This window comes from Arvicola amphibius, chromosome 4 (assembly GCF_903992535.2).
Source record: "Arvicola amphibius chromosome 4, mArvAmp1.2, whole genome shotgun sequence".
Lineage (NCBI taxonomy): Eukaryota > Metazoa > Chordata > Mammalia > Rodentia > Cricetidae > Arvicola > Arvicola amphibius.
In genome coordinates this window covers 13,076,546-13,097,638 of record NC_052050.1, presented here as the reverse complement: position 1 = coordinate 13,097,638, position 21,093 = coordinate 13,076,546, and the positions used below count along the sequence as shown (strand labels likewise).

Below are 21,093 nucleotides of genomic sequence, written 5' to 3'. Positions count from 1 at the left end.
ATTTGCTAACATTACGTTAATGGATTAATGTTTATTTGCCTGTGTAATTGTCTTTACTGGTGAACTTGACAGTAAATGCTTATTCATGTTGCTAATTAGCTTACTTTCCTTTTGATTGGGGAAATCCCTACAGCATTTCTTTTGAGTCAGGTCTAAAGTACACTTCTTCAGCTTGTGACTATGTCTAGGAAAGACTTCGTCTTTCATAGAGGAAAACTTTACAGGACATAATTTTCATGGTAGTCCATTTTTTTCTTTTTCGGTGCTTTGAATATATCATCATACTCTCCAGGGCTCTGCAGAGAATTCTCCTGGAAGTCTTGTGGAGGCTCCACTGTATATTTGTTACTTTACTCTTTTCTTTTTTAATCTCAAAGCCCTTTTTTGACAGTGTGATTCATAATGTGTTGCAGCGTAGCTCTCTTTTCATTTGGTTTGTTTGGAATTCTTCAAGCTACATAAATCTGGATGTCCTTTTGTTAGCAGATTCTTGTAAGCAGTCTTGCTGCCCATTTCTGCCTTTTCTTTTTAGTACAATAATGCGTGATGCTGGGTGATGCTTTGCAGTCCCTTATGTGTCCTTTACCCTTCCCCCAATTTCTTTTTTAGTTTTGCTTCTCAAACTGGATAATTTCCAATGTGCTGATTTTGGGAATACTAATTCTTTTTTGTGTACTTCATAATGGATGACGTTGAAACCTTCAGTTAATTAAAAAGAAACAGATACTGCTTTATTTATTTATTGTGTGAATGTGTGTATAGATGTGGATATATGTGTGTATGAAGGCCAGAAGAGGGTGTTGGATCCTTTGGAGCTAGAGTTCAGGGGTGTTTGTGGGACCTTTGGTTCATTACCTGAATAATAACATACAAATGCAAGTCTTCATGATGAAGCAGCAAGTACTCTTAACTGCTCAGCTATCTCTCCAGCCCTCCCTCTAGTTATTTTTTTTAGTTCAGTTATTATGTTCTTTAGTCCCCATTTTTGTTTTTCTTTAAAAATGTTTCACATCCAGTAATTTAAATTTTCATTTTTCATGCTCATTTTTTCCAAGCCTATCAAGCATTTTAGTGATACATATTATATATTTTTGACAGTTTTTTTTTACTCCCATTACATAGCTCAAGCTGACCTAGAACTTACTTTGTAGTCTAGGCTGGTCTCAAACTCAAAACAGTTCTCTTGCCTCAGCCTACTGGGTGCTAGGATTATAGGTTGAAGCCACATACTGGATGCAGGTCATTTTTAGACTTCTGTTTCTTGAGTGTTAGTTTCAGATTGATTTCTTCCATTGTTTAGGCCATTGTATACAGTTCTTAACACTTTGTGTTGAACTATGTATTTTGAAAGCAATCCTATTTCCAGTGTCTCTGCACTACTTCTTTATACAATAGGAGACCTTTAATAATTAGCTGGAACAGAGATTCTGGGGCCATTGTAAACTTTTTCTGTGGATGTGTCCTCTGATTTTTATATACAAACTCCTAAGGATTATTTTGCTTTTTCTTTCTGTTTTCATGAGCTTGGAAGTTCCTGTTTCCATTGGTATTGCTTCTGTATTTTGAATCCCCTAGAACAGTAGCACCTGGGTCTAGCTTTGCTTCTCTGTTTTCATCTTCCTTTGTGCAACCAGGTTCTACTTGATCCCATGATAGCATCAAAACAGGTTAAGTAAGTTTCGTGGGAAGCTCCTGAAAAGATTAGAAGGCATATTCTTGTCTTCTCTTTCCCTTCCTGTGTAACCTTGGGCTTGAACCAGAGAAGGGATTCTATCTGAATGCATAACAATCCATACTGTTGCCTTTGTTCTTAGTAGTCCACAGGCATCTAGAGAATTCTGGACCCATCAGTGCCTACGTCATCAGTCTCTTAGGCATCCTTCTGCAAGACCATAGTGTTAGGTATGTGTCTCAGTTCTCTATGCTTTAGTTATTCTGTGCTGAGCTGATGGATAGCCCAACTAATGAATGCATGTGTGTCCGTGCTGTGTGTGTTCTACTAGTACCCAACCTGGGATCCTTTAAGAACTCAGATTCAGGTGAGACTGAAATCAAATCAAAATCAAATCTTCCAGCTGGGGCCTGGGAAATCAATCCCATTCCTCCTCATCCCTGGATGAAGCTTGGAGCTGGCGATCCCACCCTCCATCACATGGTGTTGTGTTGGGAAGAGGAATTATGGTAAGAGGGTGGCAGAGATGTTCCCTTCTACCTGCTTTGATGCATGTGACTACACCCTTGCCTGTGGTGCAGGACTGTCTTTCTGGTGCCTCGAAGGCTCGCACTTGGAATTGGTTCATTAACTGAGAAAGGAAGCTCTGTAGAATCCCTCTCTCCCATCTTGGTGGCATTATTTCTTATAGAAAATTTATTTTTGTGGGGAACATTTAATTCATCTTCCTTTGAGTTTTAAATCGCATTACATGAAACATTAGCTTTTTATCAGTATAGGGCAAACCTACATTTTGCTGGTATTTGGAATACTTTGACAAGGTTAGATGGGGCAGCTGGGAATGAACGAGCAGTCTCCACTTACAAAATGGCACCCACTGCCGGGCGGTGGTGGCGCACGCCTTTAATCCCAGCACTCGGGAGGCAGAGGCAGGTGGATCTCTGAGTTCGAGGCCAGCCTGGTCTACAAGAGCTAGTTCCAGGACAGGCTCTAGAAACTACAGGGAAACCCTGTCTCGAAAAACCAAAAAAAAAAAAAAAAAAATGGCACCCACTATCTGGAGCACAGATCCACAGAAGACCTAAAAAAAAAACTTTAAAAAGGTAAAAGAGGGCTTCTAGACCCACAAAAACAGGAGTCAAGTGCAGTTTCTTGGTAGCCACATTTTTTTTCCAGATAGGCTGTGTTTCCTGGCAGCGAGCAGAGGTGCAGCTCCTTTAAGAGAAGTCTTTCTGACTCAGCATTAGCAGCAAAAACTGCATGACTCCTTTAAGAGCCAGTTTCCTGGTTCATGTTGATCCTATTACAGAGCACTTAAATGGGGTCTATGAGCAGCATGTTACAAATTGCTTAATGGCAACATAGATCCACTGTATCCCTGTAGCTGGGGCAGTGATCATGGCTTGCAGAAGTGGTGAACATTCCTCTGCTATGTTAGACTGGGTGAAGTAAACAGGTAGGGCGACAGAACTGGTCCTACCTACACCCACTTACCATTAAAAAAAAAGTGCTGCTGGTCAGAAAATGATTACAGATATGCAATAAAGACAGATTCAGATGAAAAAGACCTCTAAATGGTAACAGTGTTAGATAAATGTATATGGGCTTATGAGAGAGAAAAAGAGTACAGAAAGTCATAGATTAAAGGAGTAAAGATAATTAAATATTAAAAAGTAATAAAGAAATAAGCCACATAAAGATGACTATCCATTAATCTGTAATTTTTAAATTATACATTATATGTTTAATGAACTACATAAACATTAATACCTTAATCAAGAGTAGAAATACCCATATAACAAAATTGATCAAGCTGGGCAGTGGTGGCATTTTTGCTCAACAAATAGTAGGAAGCAGTTTGGAGAAAACTGTCCAAATTCCCAAAATGATTGCTTATAAATATTTGTTTTCATTTAAAGGGGGTGAATACTTTGCATTGGTATAGACTTTGGTTTATTAATACAAATTTAAGGTCAATTTTTTTGTTTTTTGTTTTTGTTTTGTTTTTTGAGATTCCTTTAAGGATTATTATTATTATTATTTTTTTTTTTTTTGGTTTTTTGAGACAGGGTTTCTCTGTAGCTTTGGAGCCTATCCTGGAACTAGCTCTTATAGACCAGGTTGACCTTGAACTCACAGAGCTCCTCCTGCCTCTGCTTCCTGAGTGCTGGGATTAAAGGCGTGTACCACCACTGCCCAGCTTGATCAATTTTGTTATATGGGTATTTCTACTCTTGATTAAGGTATTAATGTTTATGTAGTTCATTTAAACATATAATGTATAATTTAAAAATTACAGATTAATGGATAGTCATTTATAATATTCAAACTTACAGTCATGTTAAGTTTTCTAGATATACGGAGATATATTTCAGCTAGATAATCTTCAACACTTCAAAGACCTACAGAATATTGCATTTAAAATGTTTTAAAAATTTAGATTTTTCTTGACAGTGAGACACATCTACTTCTGGCAGCACCAGTCTACTTCAAGAGGATGATGGGCATCAAAGAAACTCCTTATAGAGCTCATAGGCCATTTGGGCAAGAAACTGTTCTTTCTTGGACTGCTTAATGGTATTCTGTATGAACTGGACATGCAGGACCCACAGAAAAGTAACTAATGAACTTTCTAAAAGACAGAATGGTTTTTCAGGGTTCCTGCTTCTTAGAAGAATCTGCCAGACATTCTGTAGTGTACAGAAGAAAGTGACTGACAAACTGCTAATATAGGCTGAAAGGTCTTTCTAATTTCCTGCCTCATGGAAAAGTCTGCCAGATATGATGGGCCTGTGGGTTGAAGATGGATACCCCAACGTTACAGAAGAACTTTGAGTGACTGTCCAGGCAGCAAACTGTCTCTATCAATTCTAGAGTTTTGGAGGTGGCTTACAATGCACTTCCTGTTTACTTAGGTAATATCATATCCTTCTGGGGTCTTTGAAGAGTTGAAGACAAATAGTTACAGTTTTCCTTAGTTATGATAAAAGATAAATTAAATATGAAACTTTCAAGATACAAATAGACTAAATATTGTAAGTGTAATTTTTGCTTGATACCTGTTTTGTTATATGTAATTTTACTATGTTAAAGTTAAAACCTTATTTTTTATTTAGATAGAAAAGGGGAGATGACATGGGATATCCTTCTCCATATGTGTTGCTCTTATTGGTTAATGAATAAAGCTGCTTTGGCCTATGCCAGGGCAGAATATAGCCAGACTGGTAGAGATACAGAAAGAGAGTAAGAAGACTCAAAGAGACACCATGTAACTGCTGAAGGAGACAGACACTGGAATTTTACTAGTAGGCCACAGCCTTGTGGTGATACATTGATAATTAGAAATGGATTAATTTAAGATGTAAGAGTTAGTTAATAAGAAGCCTGAACTAATACATGAAGCAGTGTTGTAATTAATATAGTTTCCATGTGATTATTTGGGTCTGGGTGGCCAGGAACGAAGGAGAAGTCTCTACTTACAGATTACTTCCTGTTGTCTTGGGGCACTGGCATCCTTAGGGAAACCTTGAGAAAATCAGGATAATTGTTAAGTCTTGGCTGGAGTAGTCTGTACATATGTGTGTGTGTATGTGTGTGTGTGTGTGTGTGTGTATACATATGTGTATGTAGATATATGTATGTATACATGTAATATATCCACATATATATATAATATATATTTTATTCTTCCTTTTTAAAGGACTTTATTATAATTTTAAAATTATTTTTTAATCTAGAATCTACCCTTTTTTTTCTGTCTCAAGCATATGTATATTTTTAAACACACTGTAACCAGTTTAGAGGGGTTTTTTCCCATCTGGATCTGTCTTTACTGAGCATTCTTATTGTTTTTTTGATTACATGAGAGAAATCTTTATTTAAAATTTCATATTACATTCCAAGCACAGTTCTCCCTCCCACCCCTCCTTCCACCTCCCTGTACCCTCCACCCCAACTCCCTTCTCCTCCTTGCACAGGGTAAGGCCTCTCATCAGGAATCAACAAAATCTGTCACAATAAGTTGAGGCAGCACCAAGACCCCCCCCCCCTGCATCAAAGCTGAGCATGCTATCACATCATAGGGAGTGGGCTCCAAAAAGCTATGTCATGCACCAGGGGTAGATCCTGGTCTTACTATCAGAGACCCCTCAGACAGACCAACCCACATAACTGTTCCATGAGATGAATCTTAAACTGCTATGCCAGCTGCCAGCACTGCTCAGCTTAGTGAATGGTGGCTGGATCCACCCCCTTTGGTTCCCTCGGAACCTAGCTTCATGGTGAAGTTACTGGTGGGAACCATGTTTGTTGCCTCAACTCTTAGGATTTTGGGGGTTCACACTTCCACCAAATAGCATGTCACCCACTGCTCATAAACACCATTTAAGTCTTCAGTAGCAGGGCCTCTTAAAAGAGCCCTGCCTTTGTTTGCTGCTAGCATGAACCAGGAAGCTACCTCTTAAAGGATCCATGCCTCTACTTTTTGCTAGCCAACAGAGCCTACCTGAGATAAGGCAGTTACCAAGAAGCCACATTTGACTTTGTTTTTGTGTGTTTAGAATCTTTTAAAAAGCTTTTTCAGGTCTTATGTGGAAATTCTGGCCTCATGTTGGAGTGCCATTTGTAGGTGGGGCTTCACTGTGTCTTGGTTTTTATTCCCAAATAACCACACAGATACTTACTATTAATTATAAATACTCAGCCAATAGCTCAGATTTATTACTAACTAGCTCTAATAACTTAAACTAACCCATTTCTGTTACTCTACATTCCGCCATGTGGTGTCACCTCTCATCTTACATGTCTTGTTTCTTCTCTGTGTCTTGCTGGTGACTCCCCTGACACTACCCTTCTTCCTCCCTGCATTCTCTCTACCCCCAAAATCCTGCCTAGCTATCGGTCAGACAGCTTGTTATTAACAATGAGAGCAACACGTTTTCATAGTGTACAGAAGAATTATTATGTAGCAAGATACTATTTTTTTCCTGTTAACTTTGGCACCCTGAAATTAATCCACTCCTTTACTAATTGGGCACATGGACAACCACACATGAGCTTGCTACAACCATGTCCTATGTACCACTGTAAACTATGCAAGCATCAGGACCATTATTCTGTGTGGCAGCAGCGCTTGATTTTCGCAAAGAGCCTTGTAGGCTGGGTTTTCCTCCTACCCCGTCCCTATGTTCACTCTGACCACTGGTCCCATCACTGTAAACTTGAAGCTGTCCTTGTATATACTCAAGAGTTCAAGTTAGTTGTATTTCCAGTTGAAGACAGCTACGTGGCATAGAATGAAACTTCTGTGCCTAGTAACTGTTTCTTGTGCCAGCCAGATTTTTGCAACAGTATTGACCTCCTCCTTTTGTTGGCTTAATTGCCTTTATGAGAAGCTGGCTTCTGCATATCTCTGCTTTCCTTGGCCTTTATTGGGGACATTTTTTTAGGACCTTCTTACTGAGTGTAGTTTGGGATATGTTGAATTAGAAGCAGTGGTGTTCAGTTTGTATCTATGATGGAGCTAGAAGCTAAGAATAATTTGAACAAGGGTTTCAGATTTGGTAAGCAAAGCTTCCCATTGCTATTTGAAATACAAATAGTATATTGATTGGGTTAACCAAGAAAAGCAGTTAAAATTGAAATAGAGGTTAAACGCAGAAGCCTAGGACCATAATGTGTATAGGATTGGAAGAGAGATAGTAAAGCTATTGAAGGACAGGTCTGAAGGGTAAGATGAGTGAAAGTCATCTTGTAGTTACTTGAAAAATAAATGACAAATTGGGGTAGGGATCTTTTCAGAAGATTCATTGTAAAGGGAGAGCAGTTGCCTGGGAGCCATGAGCAGGTGCATGTGAATTAAGTCTGTCCTTTTATTCATGCCCCTGTGCAATAAATAGATAAATGGTTCAGACTTCCTTTTTATTAATATTTTCTCAAGAAGTACTTTTAATATTTAACCATTTTCAATTTTTAACTACAGCTCTTTTTATGATTGTTTAATCAATTCTCAGAAAAAGAATAGGCCATTGCTTAGCGCATCAAATGTATCTTCCTATAAACCAAATTTTAAATGCTTGTATAAGCTCAAGCATGTTGGCTAATGAAGTTAGCCTCAAATTATTGCCTGTCTGTTTTCCTCTTTGCTTTCAACAATTTTCACAGCTGGGAAGCGGAATAGACTTATAAAAAATCAATAGTTCTTTTCAATACATCTTATCCAGATATTTAGCATTGCTTAGAAACGAACCCAAAGGATGCCATGTTATTAGTCTTACTTTATACCCCAAACCCTAAAGTTCAATGAATTGTTTATTTCTAGGCTTTTCTATTTAATATTTCAGAGTGTTTTCAAATGCAGCAATTGTAGCTGCCAAACCAAGACAGGGAGAGTGTTTACGCTAGAAACTAGTCAGTTTCTGTTTCTTTTGCCTTGAAGCTGTTGCTTGGTCTGTAGGTATTAAAGCATATATATATATATATATATATAATATATGTGGCATAATGTGTAATATTAGAGAATAGTGTTTTATAGGATATTTATGTTAGAGAAGAGCCATTTTCATAACATTTATTAAAATAATTTCTCTTTTCTAGACTTACATTTAAATTTTAAAAACTGTTGATATTTTGGGTGTTTTGCCTGCTTGCATCTCTGTACCAAGTGTGTGGCCTGCTGGACATGCAGGCAGGAGGAGAGCAGAGATCCCTTGGAACTGGAATTAGAGGTGGCTGTAAGCTGCCACATGGGTTCTGGGCATTGTACTTGGAACAACAGCCATTGCTCTTAACTGCTGAACCATCTTCACAGACCCTAGACTTACAGAATTTCCCTGTATTGACAAGATTTATTTTTAAATTAACAGGTTCTGTGTTCTGTGGTTTCTAATATGGTTTCAAATTAATTGAAACTTTAAGCAACTAGGACATTTTGTTATTTTATATATTTTAAGATTTAATCTTGAATGTAACAAAGTTTGCTAACCTGAAAACAATGTTTCTTTAAGAATGTACATGTCATTTACACTTTCCTTAACACTTGGGAAAAGGAAAGGAAGAGAAATGATTTAGATACATGTCACTAGAATCTCACTTGAAAATAACATTTGTTTTTAAGGGGCTTTTATGTGACATTTTACTTATTGTTTAATGTAAATGAAAGAACATACTAGAAGTACAAATGGTTATTCATTTATGTCCATGAATATTGTTCTTCTGTTGAGTGAATCAACATCAATATGAACTATTATCTCATTTATAAAGGTGGATGATCCTCGATTTGGGTATTCTCTGCCCTCTGAGTTCTCCACAGTTTAACCGTTACTATTTTGGTCTCTTAGTAGAGAGGAGTACACTGGAAAGCTCCAAATGAGGTCCCAGTCCATGAGTCCAACTTACAGAGAAGACAGACAACATATTACTTCAAATATCTGTGTAAGATTAGATTTTACTTCTACTTGTTCTATGTTTTAAAAAGAATTCCAAAGTTTGTTTCATATTGTCGAAGTTCCAATTAGTATTTAAAAGTCTGAGGTTAAAAACTGAGGTGTGAAGGTTTTGGTGGATGTATCCATGTCAACCAGAGTGATGCGATTCTGCTTGCTCGCTGATGCTGAACTACGCTGGTCAGCCTGTCATTTCTCCTGAGTGCCAAAAAGTGATGCTGGAACATCCCATTTTCATTCTTTTTCTCCTTTACTCAATATGTTAATTGAGTTATTAGATCCCCAGTGATCATAAAATTAAGAAGCAAATTAATTTATAGTGATGAAGGAAATACTGCTTTTTGATAAATATAAGCTATTTATATATTCAGATATGAATGCCTCTCAAATCAGTGTGCTTACCATTGACTGATTTGAACAAGCTGTGTAAAGGGAGAAGTGGTTTTATGTGTAGTCTTTATTGCCTAATGCTGGTTGTCTTGGGCTATGTGACTTTGAGTTACAAGGAAGGTCATGAGCTCACAAGTAAGGCTTAAAAAAGTTAAGAGGGCACCATTGAAAGTCATCACAAATTGTTAAAGGTAGAAAATAGAAACTCCTTTCATCTTGTTGAGCAGAAACTAGAGGAAATCGGTAGAATGCATAGGCTATTGCTTGCTTTCATCCCGTGTTTGGGTGTACATGTCATGGATAGACCCGCTCAGTGTTTAGCAGCGAGGTGCTCCTAAGCAGAAGCATGTTTTGACAACAGCGCCTGACTCAGAAGACAGCGTCAGGTCTGTAAGGCCGTTGTTCCTCTATGAGGCTGTGCCTAGAGCTTTAATATGATTGGATTTCTCTGCACAGCTCCTAGGCTGTCTTTAGTTGATTAGTTTTAATTTGGTTGATAAATGTGTAGTACTATGAATTATACAGGAGAAAAGTAAAGAGTCACATAATTGCGTTTTCATGATTCGAGTCTTGAGTTTATTTCTCTTTTTATAAGTGTATGAGTGAGATTAATTTAAGAACAAAGAACTTCTTGGACATCAACACAAAACTTCCCTGTTAACTAATTTTAAGGAGAGTAAATAATTCATCTTTTAAAGTTCTCTTCCCTGCTTTCAAGCTACTGTGGTATACCACAATTAAAACTTTTTGTACAAGAAGCTTAAAGAGTCTAGATTAATTTTCAAAATATTATTTTGATTTTTTTTGAAATCTACTTACTTTGTGAGTATATTGTTAAGGCATCTTATTGCCTTAAGCATCTGTAATAAAGAGTCATTAGTTAGAGTTGAGACTAGCTTAGTTGTAACAACCCTGTCCTCTGTGGACAATACCACATCACCAAACAAGTACACAAAATGGTCATTACTTTGAATGACATGTTTTGTCTTGTTTTCTTTTTCTCCTCTTATTCCCCCACCCATTTTTCTTCCTCCTTCTCCTTTGTTTCTTCCATTGTTTCCTCTTTTATTTAATTTCTTCTTTCTTCTTACCTGTTTTTGTATTTCAGGAAGTTCATTCAAAAAAATCTCCTGTTTCTTTGGATGACAGTGACATTGAAGCTCGCCTGAATAGTTGGAATCTTGGGGTAAAACCAACATTTTTATTTGCATATTTGTTTTATAGGCAGAGTCATATTGGGTATAGAAAATATCTTAACTAATTTAATTCTATTCAGTGAACATTGGTTATTAAACATTTATTACTGTTTTGGCCCTGAAAGAATTTTAAGTAAGAGAATGTTCTAAGGAAATATAAAATGTCCTTGGCCAACTTTCCTGTTGATGAAATAAGTCAGGCACATTAAAATAGCTAAATAATAATTGAGGATGATATCACAAAAATACCAAACTACATTATACACGAGTAGAGCAGGAGTGCATGTCACCTAACAGCAGGGCACATCCTACATTCTATGATGTCATCAGGTGAGTTCCTCTTGTGTGTACACAAACCCAGATTGTGTAGGTTAACCATTGAGTGTCAACCTTATGACCTTATCAAGAGGTATGGTAAAGCAAGATGTATAAGGGCACTGATGGCTTCATAGGACAACTTAAAGTAAAAAACCCTTTGTTATGATGCCTTTGATCCCCCTCAGTGATGGGAATTTTCAGTGCTATGATAATATGGAGGCATCATTTTACAAGTGCTTTATTGCTCATGATGTTGTGTGGCCAGTGAAAATGCTGTGGTAGAGGGAAAGAAGGGAATGAGAACATGAAGAAAAAGTTATTCAGATTAAAAAAGAAGAAAGAAAAACTCAAGGAAACGTCATGAGTGAGTAGCCATGATAGACAGAGGTTTTCAAGTACAAATGTCACCGTGGACATGGGCTTCTTTTCCAAGTTCTTGGTTTATTGGATAAAAGAATTTAAAAATTGACGCAGAAGGGAACTTGAGGAAGATTAATTGGAGTCCAGATGGGAAAAGGAGCCCTGATGATAGGCGAGACAAAGTGTGATCTCGGCAGTGCCGTGGGTAAGGGGTCGGGACAGCGTGGTGGCTAGAAGTCAGAGGGGACAGGCCTGCAGTGACAGTCCATGAGCAGCTGCTCTGTAGTGACCATGCATTTTCCAGAGGATGTCTACACACTGGTATTCATGTGCCCCAGGTGGCTTCAGAGGACTCCTTGGCATTCCCTTCTGCCCAGTGGCCCTTCTCAGGAAGGGTGCAAGTGTTTGCATAGGTAGACAGGAGGAATTTAAGGCAACAGTAGACATGACAAAGATTTGTTAGTGTAAGTGAACCAAACTAGTTGTATTGGATTGTTTCTACTTATTATTATCTGGGGGTTGGGTGGTTAATGTCGATAGGCTGTCCTGTATTACATGTTAACTTGAGAATTTCACTGTTTTCATTTGCTCCTTGAGACAGACTCTTATTATGTAGTTTTGGCTGGCCTAGAACTCACTGTGTAGATCAGGCTGGTCTCAAACTCCTGGGTAATCTCTGCCTCTGCATGTCGAGTGTTGATACAAAGGTGTGTTCTGTCATGTTGGTGGAGAAGCTATCCATTTGGATTTTAGGTTGTAGTGAGACCTGGAGGCCTTTTTTCCCCTTCATATTCTATTTTTCATATATGCTGTCAATTTGCTTTGAGGACATTAAACTGGATTTCAAATGATTTTCACGATGCTTTTGCCACTTAAGAATTTATATCCCAGCACTGTAAGAAATAAAGTTTTAAAGATATGAAAAATCAGGGGAATAAAGTTGTCTCAAAATATTAACAGTGATTAACATTGTTATGCAGGTGGAACCCTGAAATCTGCCTGAAAATCGAAAGTCTAGATGCTCTCTAAATGGAATTGTTGAGTGTCATTGGCACTCAAAATGTTTAAGAGTTTAGAATATTTTGAAATTTTGATCTTTGTAATAGATGTACTCTATTGGTAAAGTTTATGCAAATATTCCAAATTTGAGACAATTTGACCTGATTATATCTTTCTTTTCTTCTTTATGACTTTATAATATTTAAAATTTAAATGAAATTGGAACATATTATAAATTCTGTATGACTTACAGCATTGAATTTTATCTAAATTTATAAGCATCAATTTTTCTTTTGCATTTGTAGTCTAAAATTGAAGTATTCTGCTTTTACTGGACAGCCAAGGTGTTCTCAGTTTGTTGCTAATGTGAGCTCTTGACCAGAATTGTTGTATTCATATTTTGTTGCCTAGGTTACACTAAAACTTGGGTTTGTTTTAGTTTCAGCAGGTTTGTACCAGTTTCAGCCAGCTAATGAGTTGTCCATTTCTCACTCATTCTCGTCTTTAACAAAATGCTTTAGGCAAATTTTGTTAATGACATTATGATGGCTAGACTAGGTGTGAGTAGACACAAAGAAAGCAGACTAATTGCCTATTATGTGTTGAGAGTGCAGTGTGTGCTAGTGTGGCTGCTGTTGAATGGAGGGGCGGGGATGCAGAGCTGTGGAAGAGTAAAGGAAGCTCAGTGATGGACTAAGATGTGGGGATATCGGCTTGGTCAGTTAACTGACTGTCAGCTAGAGGAACTTATTTTAAAACTGAATTTTATTTCAGACTGGTGGAGTTCTATGAGATGGTAAGATTAATTGCAGAATTAAAGACTTGGAGCTCATGAAATTCAAGGGCTGCAAGCATCTTTTGGACTCACTATAGTGGGGGTGTTGGCAAGATGCAAGAGCAGCTCTAGTTTTCAGGGGGTCCAGATAATAATGGGGCAGTTGGGGAGGGACAGAGAGAGTATCTGTCCTGAGTGGACAATCAGAAGGGTGGAATTAGATGTGAAATGAAGGCAATGTGGGTCTCCTCTTCATTTTGGGAAAAGACTAGTTACAGAATAGAGAAGCGGAATTGTTGGACAGGAGGAGAGCAGCTGGGAGGAAGACATTTCATGCTGAAGGTGCAGGGATTGTTTCTGTTGGAGGGAAGCCCTGTTGCCAGCATGGGAGAGCACAGGAAACCCCACAGAAGGGCAGATGGCCGCTGCAGAGCGGCATCAAAGAAGAAAATGAACCCTGGTGCTTTTCTTTTAAACTTGCCTTTGCCCTGAGCCGTCTGGAGCTTTAGATGCACAGTTCTTAGTACTTTTTTTTTTTTATTTTGTGATTATTTAGCTGTTCAGAGAATTAAATCTTTCACATAAGAAAAAAATTTTAAAAATATCTAAAATATTTTGATGCAATGCTTTAAAACTAGTCCTGCTTGGGAATTTGTTTTATCACTTGGTTATTTGTCAGATTTATAAATCATATAAAATAGAAAGGCTTTACATCCTTGTGGACTTACAAGGCATGTACATTAACAGGCTAACCTGTATCTCTTGACCAGAGTGGAATAAACCATTCAGTTGGTGAAAAGCTTGGGGTTGTCTTAAGTTCAGTTTTGTCTGTGAATGTCCAAATAGTTTTGTTTTCTTTGTTCTCTGAGGGAGCAGCTAGCAGCTAGAGCTGATCTGGGCTGTGAGGTAAGGCTGCATTCTTGACATTGCTGGCACCATTGTCAGTACCTTCTTTCTGCTGATGTAGTTCATGTTCTAGAATTATTAAATATGTTTTTCTCAAAATATGCTTTCTTTTTTCACAAATATGTTAATCTTTTTCTAGTATATACTTTAAGCAGAGATTTTTAAAGAGTAGTAATGAAAAATTTATCTCATTTAAAAAATATTTTACTTTTCAGTCATTAGTTTTTTGCAGCCTTGCTTGTGGTTGTGATTGCTTAGTTCTTACTTTATTGTTATCTGACTATAACCTTATTGTTAGTTCTTGAGATTCTGTCTTCTGCTTGGTCAGTGCATTGGTGATGCTCTGCATGGAGTTTGTTTGAGTTTATATTGGCCTTTTGATTTCTAGGTTTTCCTTTCAGAGATTATCTCTTCTCTCCGATTTCTTGTTCATGCTGCCAAGTTTCTGCCCAGATCTTTCACTTCTTTTATTATTCATCATCTGTTTATCTAAATCCTCATTGAGGTGGTTGCTCGTTTTTAAAATTAAGTTTGAATTCTTAAGCATTCCATCAATTTCAACATCTTTGGATTCAGTTTTTAAAGATCTGTGAACTTCTAGTGGAATCAGATTCCTTGCGTTTTCATTTGACTTACGCTTCTGAGTGTCTGCTTGCACATCTGTGGGGATGGATGGGCCTTCTAGTTTTAATTAAAGGTCTTATTAATGAGCATCCTTTAGTTTCCAGTACCACTCAGAGAAAAGAAAAAAAACTGCCATCATAGCAACAGCATCCAAATAAAACAAATATAGAAATACAATTAAAATCAGATAACACAAGCTGCTTCATCTTCCCAGGTGGTTATGAACTGCTGTGTGGGCACTGGGAATTGAACTCAGGTCCTCTGGAAGGGCAGCTAGTGCTCTCAATTGCTGAACTATCTCCTTAGCTCCAATAGGTACTTTCTTATGGACTTCTAGAATGTGTTTATGAATTTTCTTTTCTAAGTGGAGTAACTTTGACAAGCAATGGCAGTTACTATCCTAAATCAAATTAGCAGGTACTCTCATCATTTTTCCTGTTTTCTATGGATAGAATTATATGGGAAAGTTACTATACTGACAGAATCTAAAGCTTCCACTACATGAAGGTTTTGAATTGTAATGCCAAAATCGTGGTCATTACTCTTTGTTTAAAAGAAAAATAACACTTTGTAGGAAGATGAATTTTATTTTAAAATTTACTAATTACTCTTGCACTGGGATTTAAATGATAATATTTGAGACCATTCACTCAGATTTTTGTTGTCTTTCCCCTATTTTCTGCCATTGCTTTCAGGCTTTCTCTTCTTACAGCACTTTCCCAAGTCTGCATTGGGAAGTGAAACTATATTCATAGTTTTATTTGAGAAACTAGTATTCATTTCTTTTAAAAATGATTATCAACTTCTGTTTCACGCCACAGTGAAATAACCCTCTTGCAGCCTAGCTCCTGTAACTGAAAACCCTGCCATAATATGGAGGTCAGCCACCTGGAGATACTGAAAATTAAACAGAGCAGGCCAATGGGAGAGGAACACTGGCACGGCTAATATAACAGAGTGTTTCCTTGGCCTCTCTGCATATTTGCTTTTCGTCTTTAACTCCAGGGTAGGCAAAATTTGGGAATTGTGTTACAGGCTTAGATGGTAAAAATCCATAGGGGAACCAATCTTTTCAGCTAGAGGTCTAGGAAATAGACTGGGAGAGCCAGTGGCAATACTTCCTTTCCTTCTCTCTCCTTCCCTCCCTTTTTCCTTTCTTCCTCTTCCTGGCCCTGTCCCTAGTCCAGACTAAACACTTTTTGGTGCAGTGGCAGTGGAATGGTCCCGTCTGTCAGGATGAAGCCAGGGAAAAGTGTCTCTGTCACACAAAGAATCCTGCAAAGCAGGTTACATGTATTTCCAAATGGCCACAAAATGGCAGCATACAACTCCCTGGGACATACAAGTATCTCTTGATTGGCAACTGAGGAAAGAGAGAGAACTCCTACCTTCTTGGTCACACCCAGAGAGGTTGCGACTTCCATAATTCTGAGCTAGAGGGACAGGGGAGGATGATAGTAAGTCAAGGCCCGAGTGCCACGGAGCTTTGCTGCTCTTAAGAAGTTTTCATTGGTTTTCTTGAATAAGTGTGGAATCATTTGCTCTGTGTCCTTAGGATGATTTCCAGATATTGTTCATATTTCTTACCAATTGTGCTTGCTTAGCTAGAGAGCAGGTCTGTGCAGTTCCTAATGCTACTAATTCAAAGGGTAAGACTCTCTACCTTCTTTTCAGTCACAAGTATTCCATGCTGTAAATTTTCCATGGAGATCTACTTTAGCTAGATCCCACAGATTCTGATTTGTCACTGTTTACTAAGTTAAAATATTTTCTAATTACTTCTGGATTTTCCAGAAGTATGCTGTTTAACTGACAAATATTTGTGGAATTTCCAGGTATGCTTTTTAAGACATAGTACAATATAGCACAGGCTGACTTCAAACTCAAGATCTAGCTGAGGATGACCCTGAACTCTGAACTCTCTTGCCATACCTCCCGAGTGCTGGTGTTGTAGGTGTGCACCATCATGCCCAGTTTTATGCGTTGATGATAACTAAACCTAGGTGTGACCAAGAAGATTGGAGTCCTCTCTCTTCTCTCAGTTTCCAGTCAAGAGCTGTGTGGATGCTGGACAAGAGCTCTAGCCCATATCATGTCTGTTATTGGTCCCTAGTTTGATTTCTTTATCCGAGGGGTTGTAATTGCAATCGTTATAGTCAGGTAGTAAGGCTCAAAAAATGTTGACAAGGATGGTTTGCTTCTCAGTGGACAACTGGCAGATTTTAGAGGTACTTACAAGTTCTGTTACCCCTTCTGTGGAAAACAGTTTTAAAGTCAGTTCTATTGTCCATGTCCTTACAAAGCTATCATAGAGGTAAGTAAGCAACAACAATTACTTCTGGGGCAGAGTAGTCATAATCTGATATACTGGAAAATATATAGTTTTCAAGAAAGCATACAAGACATACATATAAATAATTAACAGTGTGTGACCTGGACACATGGAAAAAAATCAGGTGGCAGAAGCCTTTCAGGAATCCAGATGCCAAATTTAATTGATTTCAAAACAGCCATTATAAATATATTCAAAAAACAAAAGCAAACCATCTGAAAAGAAGCAAAGAATGCAATTATCACCATCAAATAGGAAAGACTCTCAGTAAAAAACTAAATATATATATATATATATATATATATATATAAACTACATGGAATTTAATATATAAAACAAATAAATAATTAAAGGAAAAATAAACATTGTTTCAGAGAACATGGGATGCCCTTAAATATATCAGAATAACATAAGCGTAATGGAGGTACTAGAATGAGAAGAGAAGGAAAAAGGATCAGGAAATATATCTGAAAATATAATGCCTGAAAAATTTCAAATTTGCTGAAAAAAATGATCTGTGTATTCATAAAACCCAGTGACTTTCAAGTAAGGCTAGACACAAAGATTATCCATGTGTAGACACATTGCAGTAAACATATTGCAAGAAAAAAATCATGAAAGCATCAAGAGAAGAAAGAGCAAAGTACTAAGTCATCAAACTGTCTAAAGAAACCAGAGCAAAGAGGACAAGTTAACCCAAAGCAAGCAGATGAAGGAAATAGTACAGATTAAAATAGAAATAGAAGAAGTTGGACACAGAAAAGCATTAGAAAAAAAATAAATGAAGCTAACAGCTGGGTCTTTAAATGATGAATAAACTCAACAAGCTTTTAACCAGACTGACTAAGAATAAAAAAAAAATAAGCTTGCTAATATTGGTAATGAAAGAGGAGATAGACTACAGAACCTACAGATGTTCAATGTCAAATAAGGAATTACTGCAGACAACTCTGTGGGCATAAATTTGTCTGTAGATAAAAGGGACAGAGTCCTTCAGCAACCTGAACTCTCTAAAAAGAGAAGTCTGAAGAGTTATACAGCTATTAAGTACAATGAACCTGTAGTTAAAAATCTTCCACTGAAGAAACTCCAGTCATGGATGATTTATCTGATGTGTCTAATGAAGCAGTTAAGGGAGAGGTAATATCCGTCACAGTCTTTTCAACAAGATGGAAGCTTCATTTGTGTGACCAGTGTTAGTACTAAAACCAGAAAACACAGAAATAATTGGTAGAGCTCATATTTGACAAAGACTTTTATTTAGAATGAATGAAGAATTCTTGCTAAGGAAATCTAACGAAAAGAAAGACAAAGGATGCTATGAAGAGAGACAGCTGGATCTGGTCAGTAGTTTTAGCAACCAGGTGACAGTGTTAAGTGCTGGTGAGGATGACATGCAACTGAAACACATGTCTTTCTGCTGGGGGTGCAAATATTACTTTCTAAAGCTGGACAGCTTCCAAAGGAGGCAAAATATTTGCCATGTAACTCAGGAGTGTCGCACTGAGGGTTGATTTAAGTAAGATGAATGTGTATACTCAAACCAAACCTTCATACAAGTGTTTGTAATAGCACCCCCTTTTATTTTATAATTGACTAAAAAACAAAGAGCACTAAATACTTCTAAATAGAGAATGGATGAGCTAGTGGTATATGCATGCATACAATGGAGTTTGCCTTAGTGATAGAAAGAATTGTTATCAGGCCATACAAAAAGTGGATGATTTTCAGGAAGTATGCAGAATGAAAGATGCTAGACTAAAGTCTTCAGATACTGAAAATGCTATTTAAGTTAGACTTAAATAATGTAAACAAAAGATTATTGGTCTAGAGGCCAGAGCGGTACTTCGTAGATTTTAAAGGTTTACTACAAGTATATGCAAACACCTTAAAAGTTTGAACTCTTTGGATTATACCTGTGCTGGTTGTTTTGTTTTTGTCAACTCGACACAAACAAGAGTCATTGAAGAAGAAGAAATTTCAGTTGAGAGCATGCATTCATCAATAAGCTGAGTAATGATCGATGGGGGAGGGCCCAGCCCTCTGTGGGCAGTGGCATTTCTGGGCAGGTGGTTCTGGGTTGTATAAAAAAAGCAGGCTGAGCAAACCAGGGAGAACAAGCCAGTAAAGCAACTCCCTTCATGGTCTCTGCATCAGCTCCTGCCTCCAGGTTCCTGCTTCGAGTTCCTTCTCTGACTCTCTTCCTGATGGACTACAGCTGTTAGGGCAAATAAGTCCTTTCCTCTGAGAGCGGCTTTTAGTGACGGTGTTTATCACAACAGCGGAAGGTAAACTAAGATGGCACTATTGAATGGATTTGCTAAAACTCAATGGTCTTCATTCACAAAATTTAAATAAATATTTTCTGAAGTTTAAAATGAGCTGGCAGCCATGGGTATTCTTTTGTCATTTATTATTTGAAGAAAAACAAAATAAATCATTTGTGTTCCTGACCTACACATGTACTTTTTATTTTTTAACTTACTATGCATGAAAAACCCGGAAGCCTTTCAGGACAATTAATTTTTGTTTATGTAGAATTTTTCCTATTTAAAGTCATTATTCACTTTGAGTTACCTTTTGAAAGAGGTCAAGAAATAGCCAGGCATGTAAACCAAAATGTAACTCCGGCATTTGTGAAGCACAGGCAGGAGGTTTGGCATGAGTCTGAGGCTAACCTATGCTACAGAGTAACCTTGTCTTAAAAAAAAAGAAAGGAAGAAAGAAAGAACACAAGCTGTTAAGATGACTTCATCGGCAAAGGCACTTGTCAAACCTCATGCCTTAATTTTGTCCCCAGGACCCTCATCATGGAAGGAGAAAACCAGCTCTCCCCAGTTGTCCTCCTACTCCACACGCACACTGTGGTGTAAACATACCCACATACACAGAAGTTAATAAATAAAATTAAATACACCGAAAAAGAAAAGTGGTTTTGAGATTGGAGAAATTATTATAGCTGATATTTTATCTTAAAAAGGAGATGGCAGTTTCTAAAAATAGGAAGAAGTATGGTTATAAAACAGAGACCTAGGAGAAGAACTTTTGCTTGTGAATTTATTTTTGTACGGCCATGGAGTATTGATAAAACTGATCTGATTAGGAAATAAATACATTTTCAATAAATGATTATTTCAATAACGCTAGAAATTACCACCAAAAGAGTAGTTTCCTTTTCATGTTTTTACCCAAAAATCAAAATCAAACTACAAAAACCATCAGTATCAAATAGGTCTGTAAAAGTGGTACCTAAAACCAACATTAATGAGTAATGGTGAAGATTCATGAAGTTCTGTGCTGTCTCCAAAGTGGTGCTGAGAATTAAAGATCCACTAACAATGCCTTCTTAACCTCAGAGAAAAACAAATCAAAACAACAACAAAAAACCTAACCATGTCAAAACAAAACCAACAATGAACCCTTAGCTCATCAGAATCAATAAGTGATGCACCGAGGTATAATTTGTCTCACGGGCAGCAGACAACAGTATTTCCTGCTTGTGTTCTGTTCTGTTGGCTTCTCCCCCACTTCCTTTTGTTGCTGGATGGGATGTCTTAAGCTTGTTCAATGATTGTTGAAATATTTTGGGTAAACTAGTAAATGAGTCTTCACATGTAGTATTACTTCTGTGGAAAAATAGTTCTTTTAAAAAGTTACTCTGTGTGTGTGTGTGTGTGTGTGTGTGTGTGTGCACGCACTAGCATATGCGCACATGTGCACACACTTCTGGAAATCAGAGGACAGGTTGTGGGAGCTGGTTTTTCCCTTCTACCATGTGGTGCCCACGGATTGAAGTCAGGCCACCAGGTTTGGCACCAGGCACCTTTACCCACTGAGCCATCTCACTGGCCCCAAATATTGATTTCTATAACATCGATATAGTATATATGATATATATTATATATAATATAATGTAATTTCTGTAATATAATTTCTATAATAATCGTGAAACACAGTTGACTAGATGTTGAAAGCCGAATCCCCTGCCCAGCTCCCTTCACCCCTATGAAGAGTTTTTCTATAATTAAAAGTTATTTTAGTTGGTGTTGCTGGGAATATATCATTTGACAATATCTTTC

General features: G+C 37.5%; 1 protein-coding gene across 10 annotated transcripts in view; it reads left to right on the top strand.

Annotated features, from left to right (window-relative positions):
• The window catches only part of Cep112 (centrosomal protein 112), a 387,843-nt gene that overhangs the window by 37,087 nt on the left and 329,663 nt on the right, over positions 1-21,093 (top strand). For 8 of the 10 annotated variants that reach the window (XM_038328187.1, XM_038328186.1, XM_038328184.1 and 5 more), the window contains 2 exons: positions 9,010-9,103; positions 10,613-10,690. In XM_038328187.1, the coding sequence (XP_038184115.1) occupies positions 9,010-9,103; positions 10,613-10,690 (172 nt within the window). The remainder of the gene's footprint in view (positions 1-9,009; positions 9,104-10,612; positions 10,691-21,093) is intronic. The other 2 variants (XM_038328182.1, XM_038328192.1) reach the window with 1 other exon arrangement.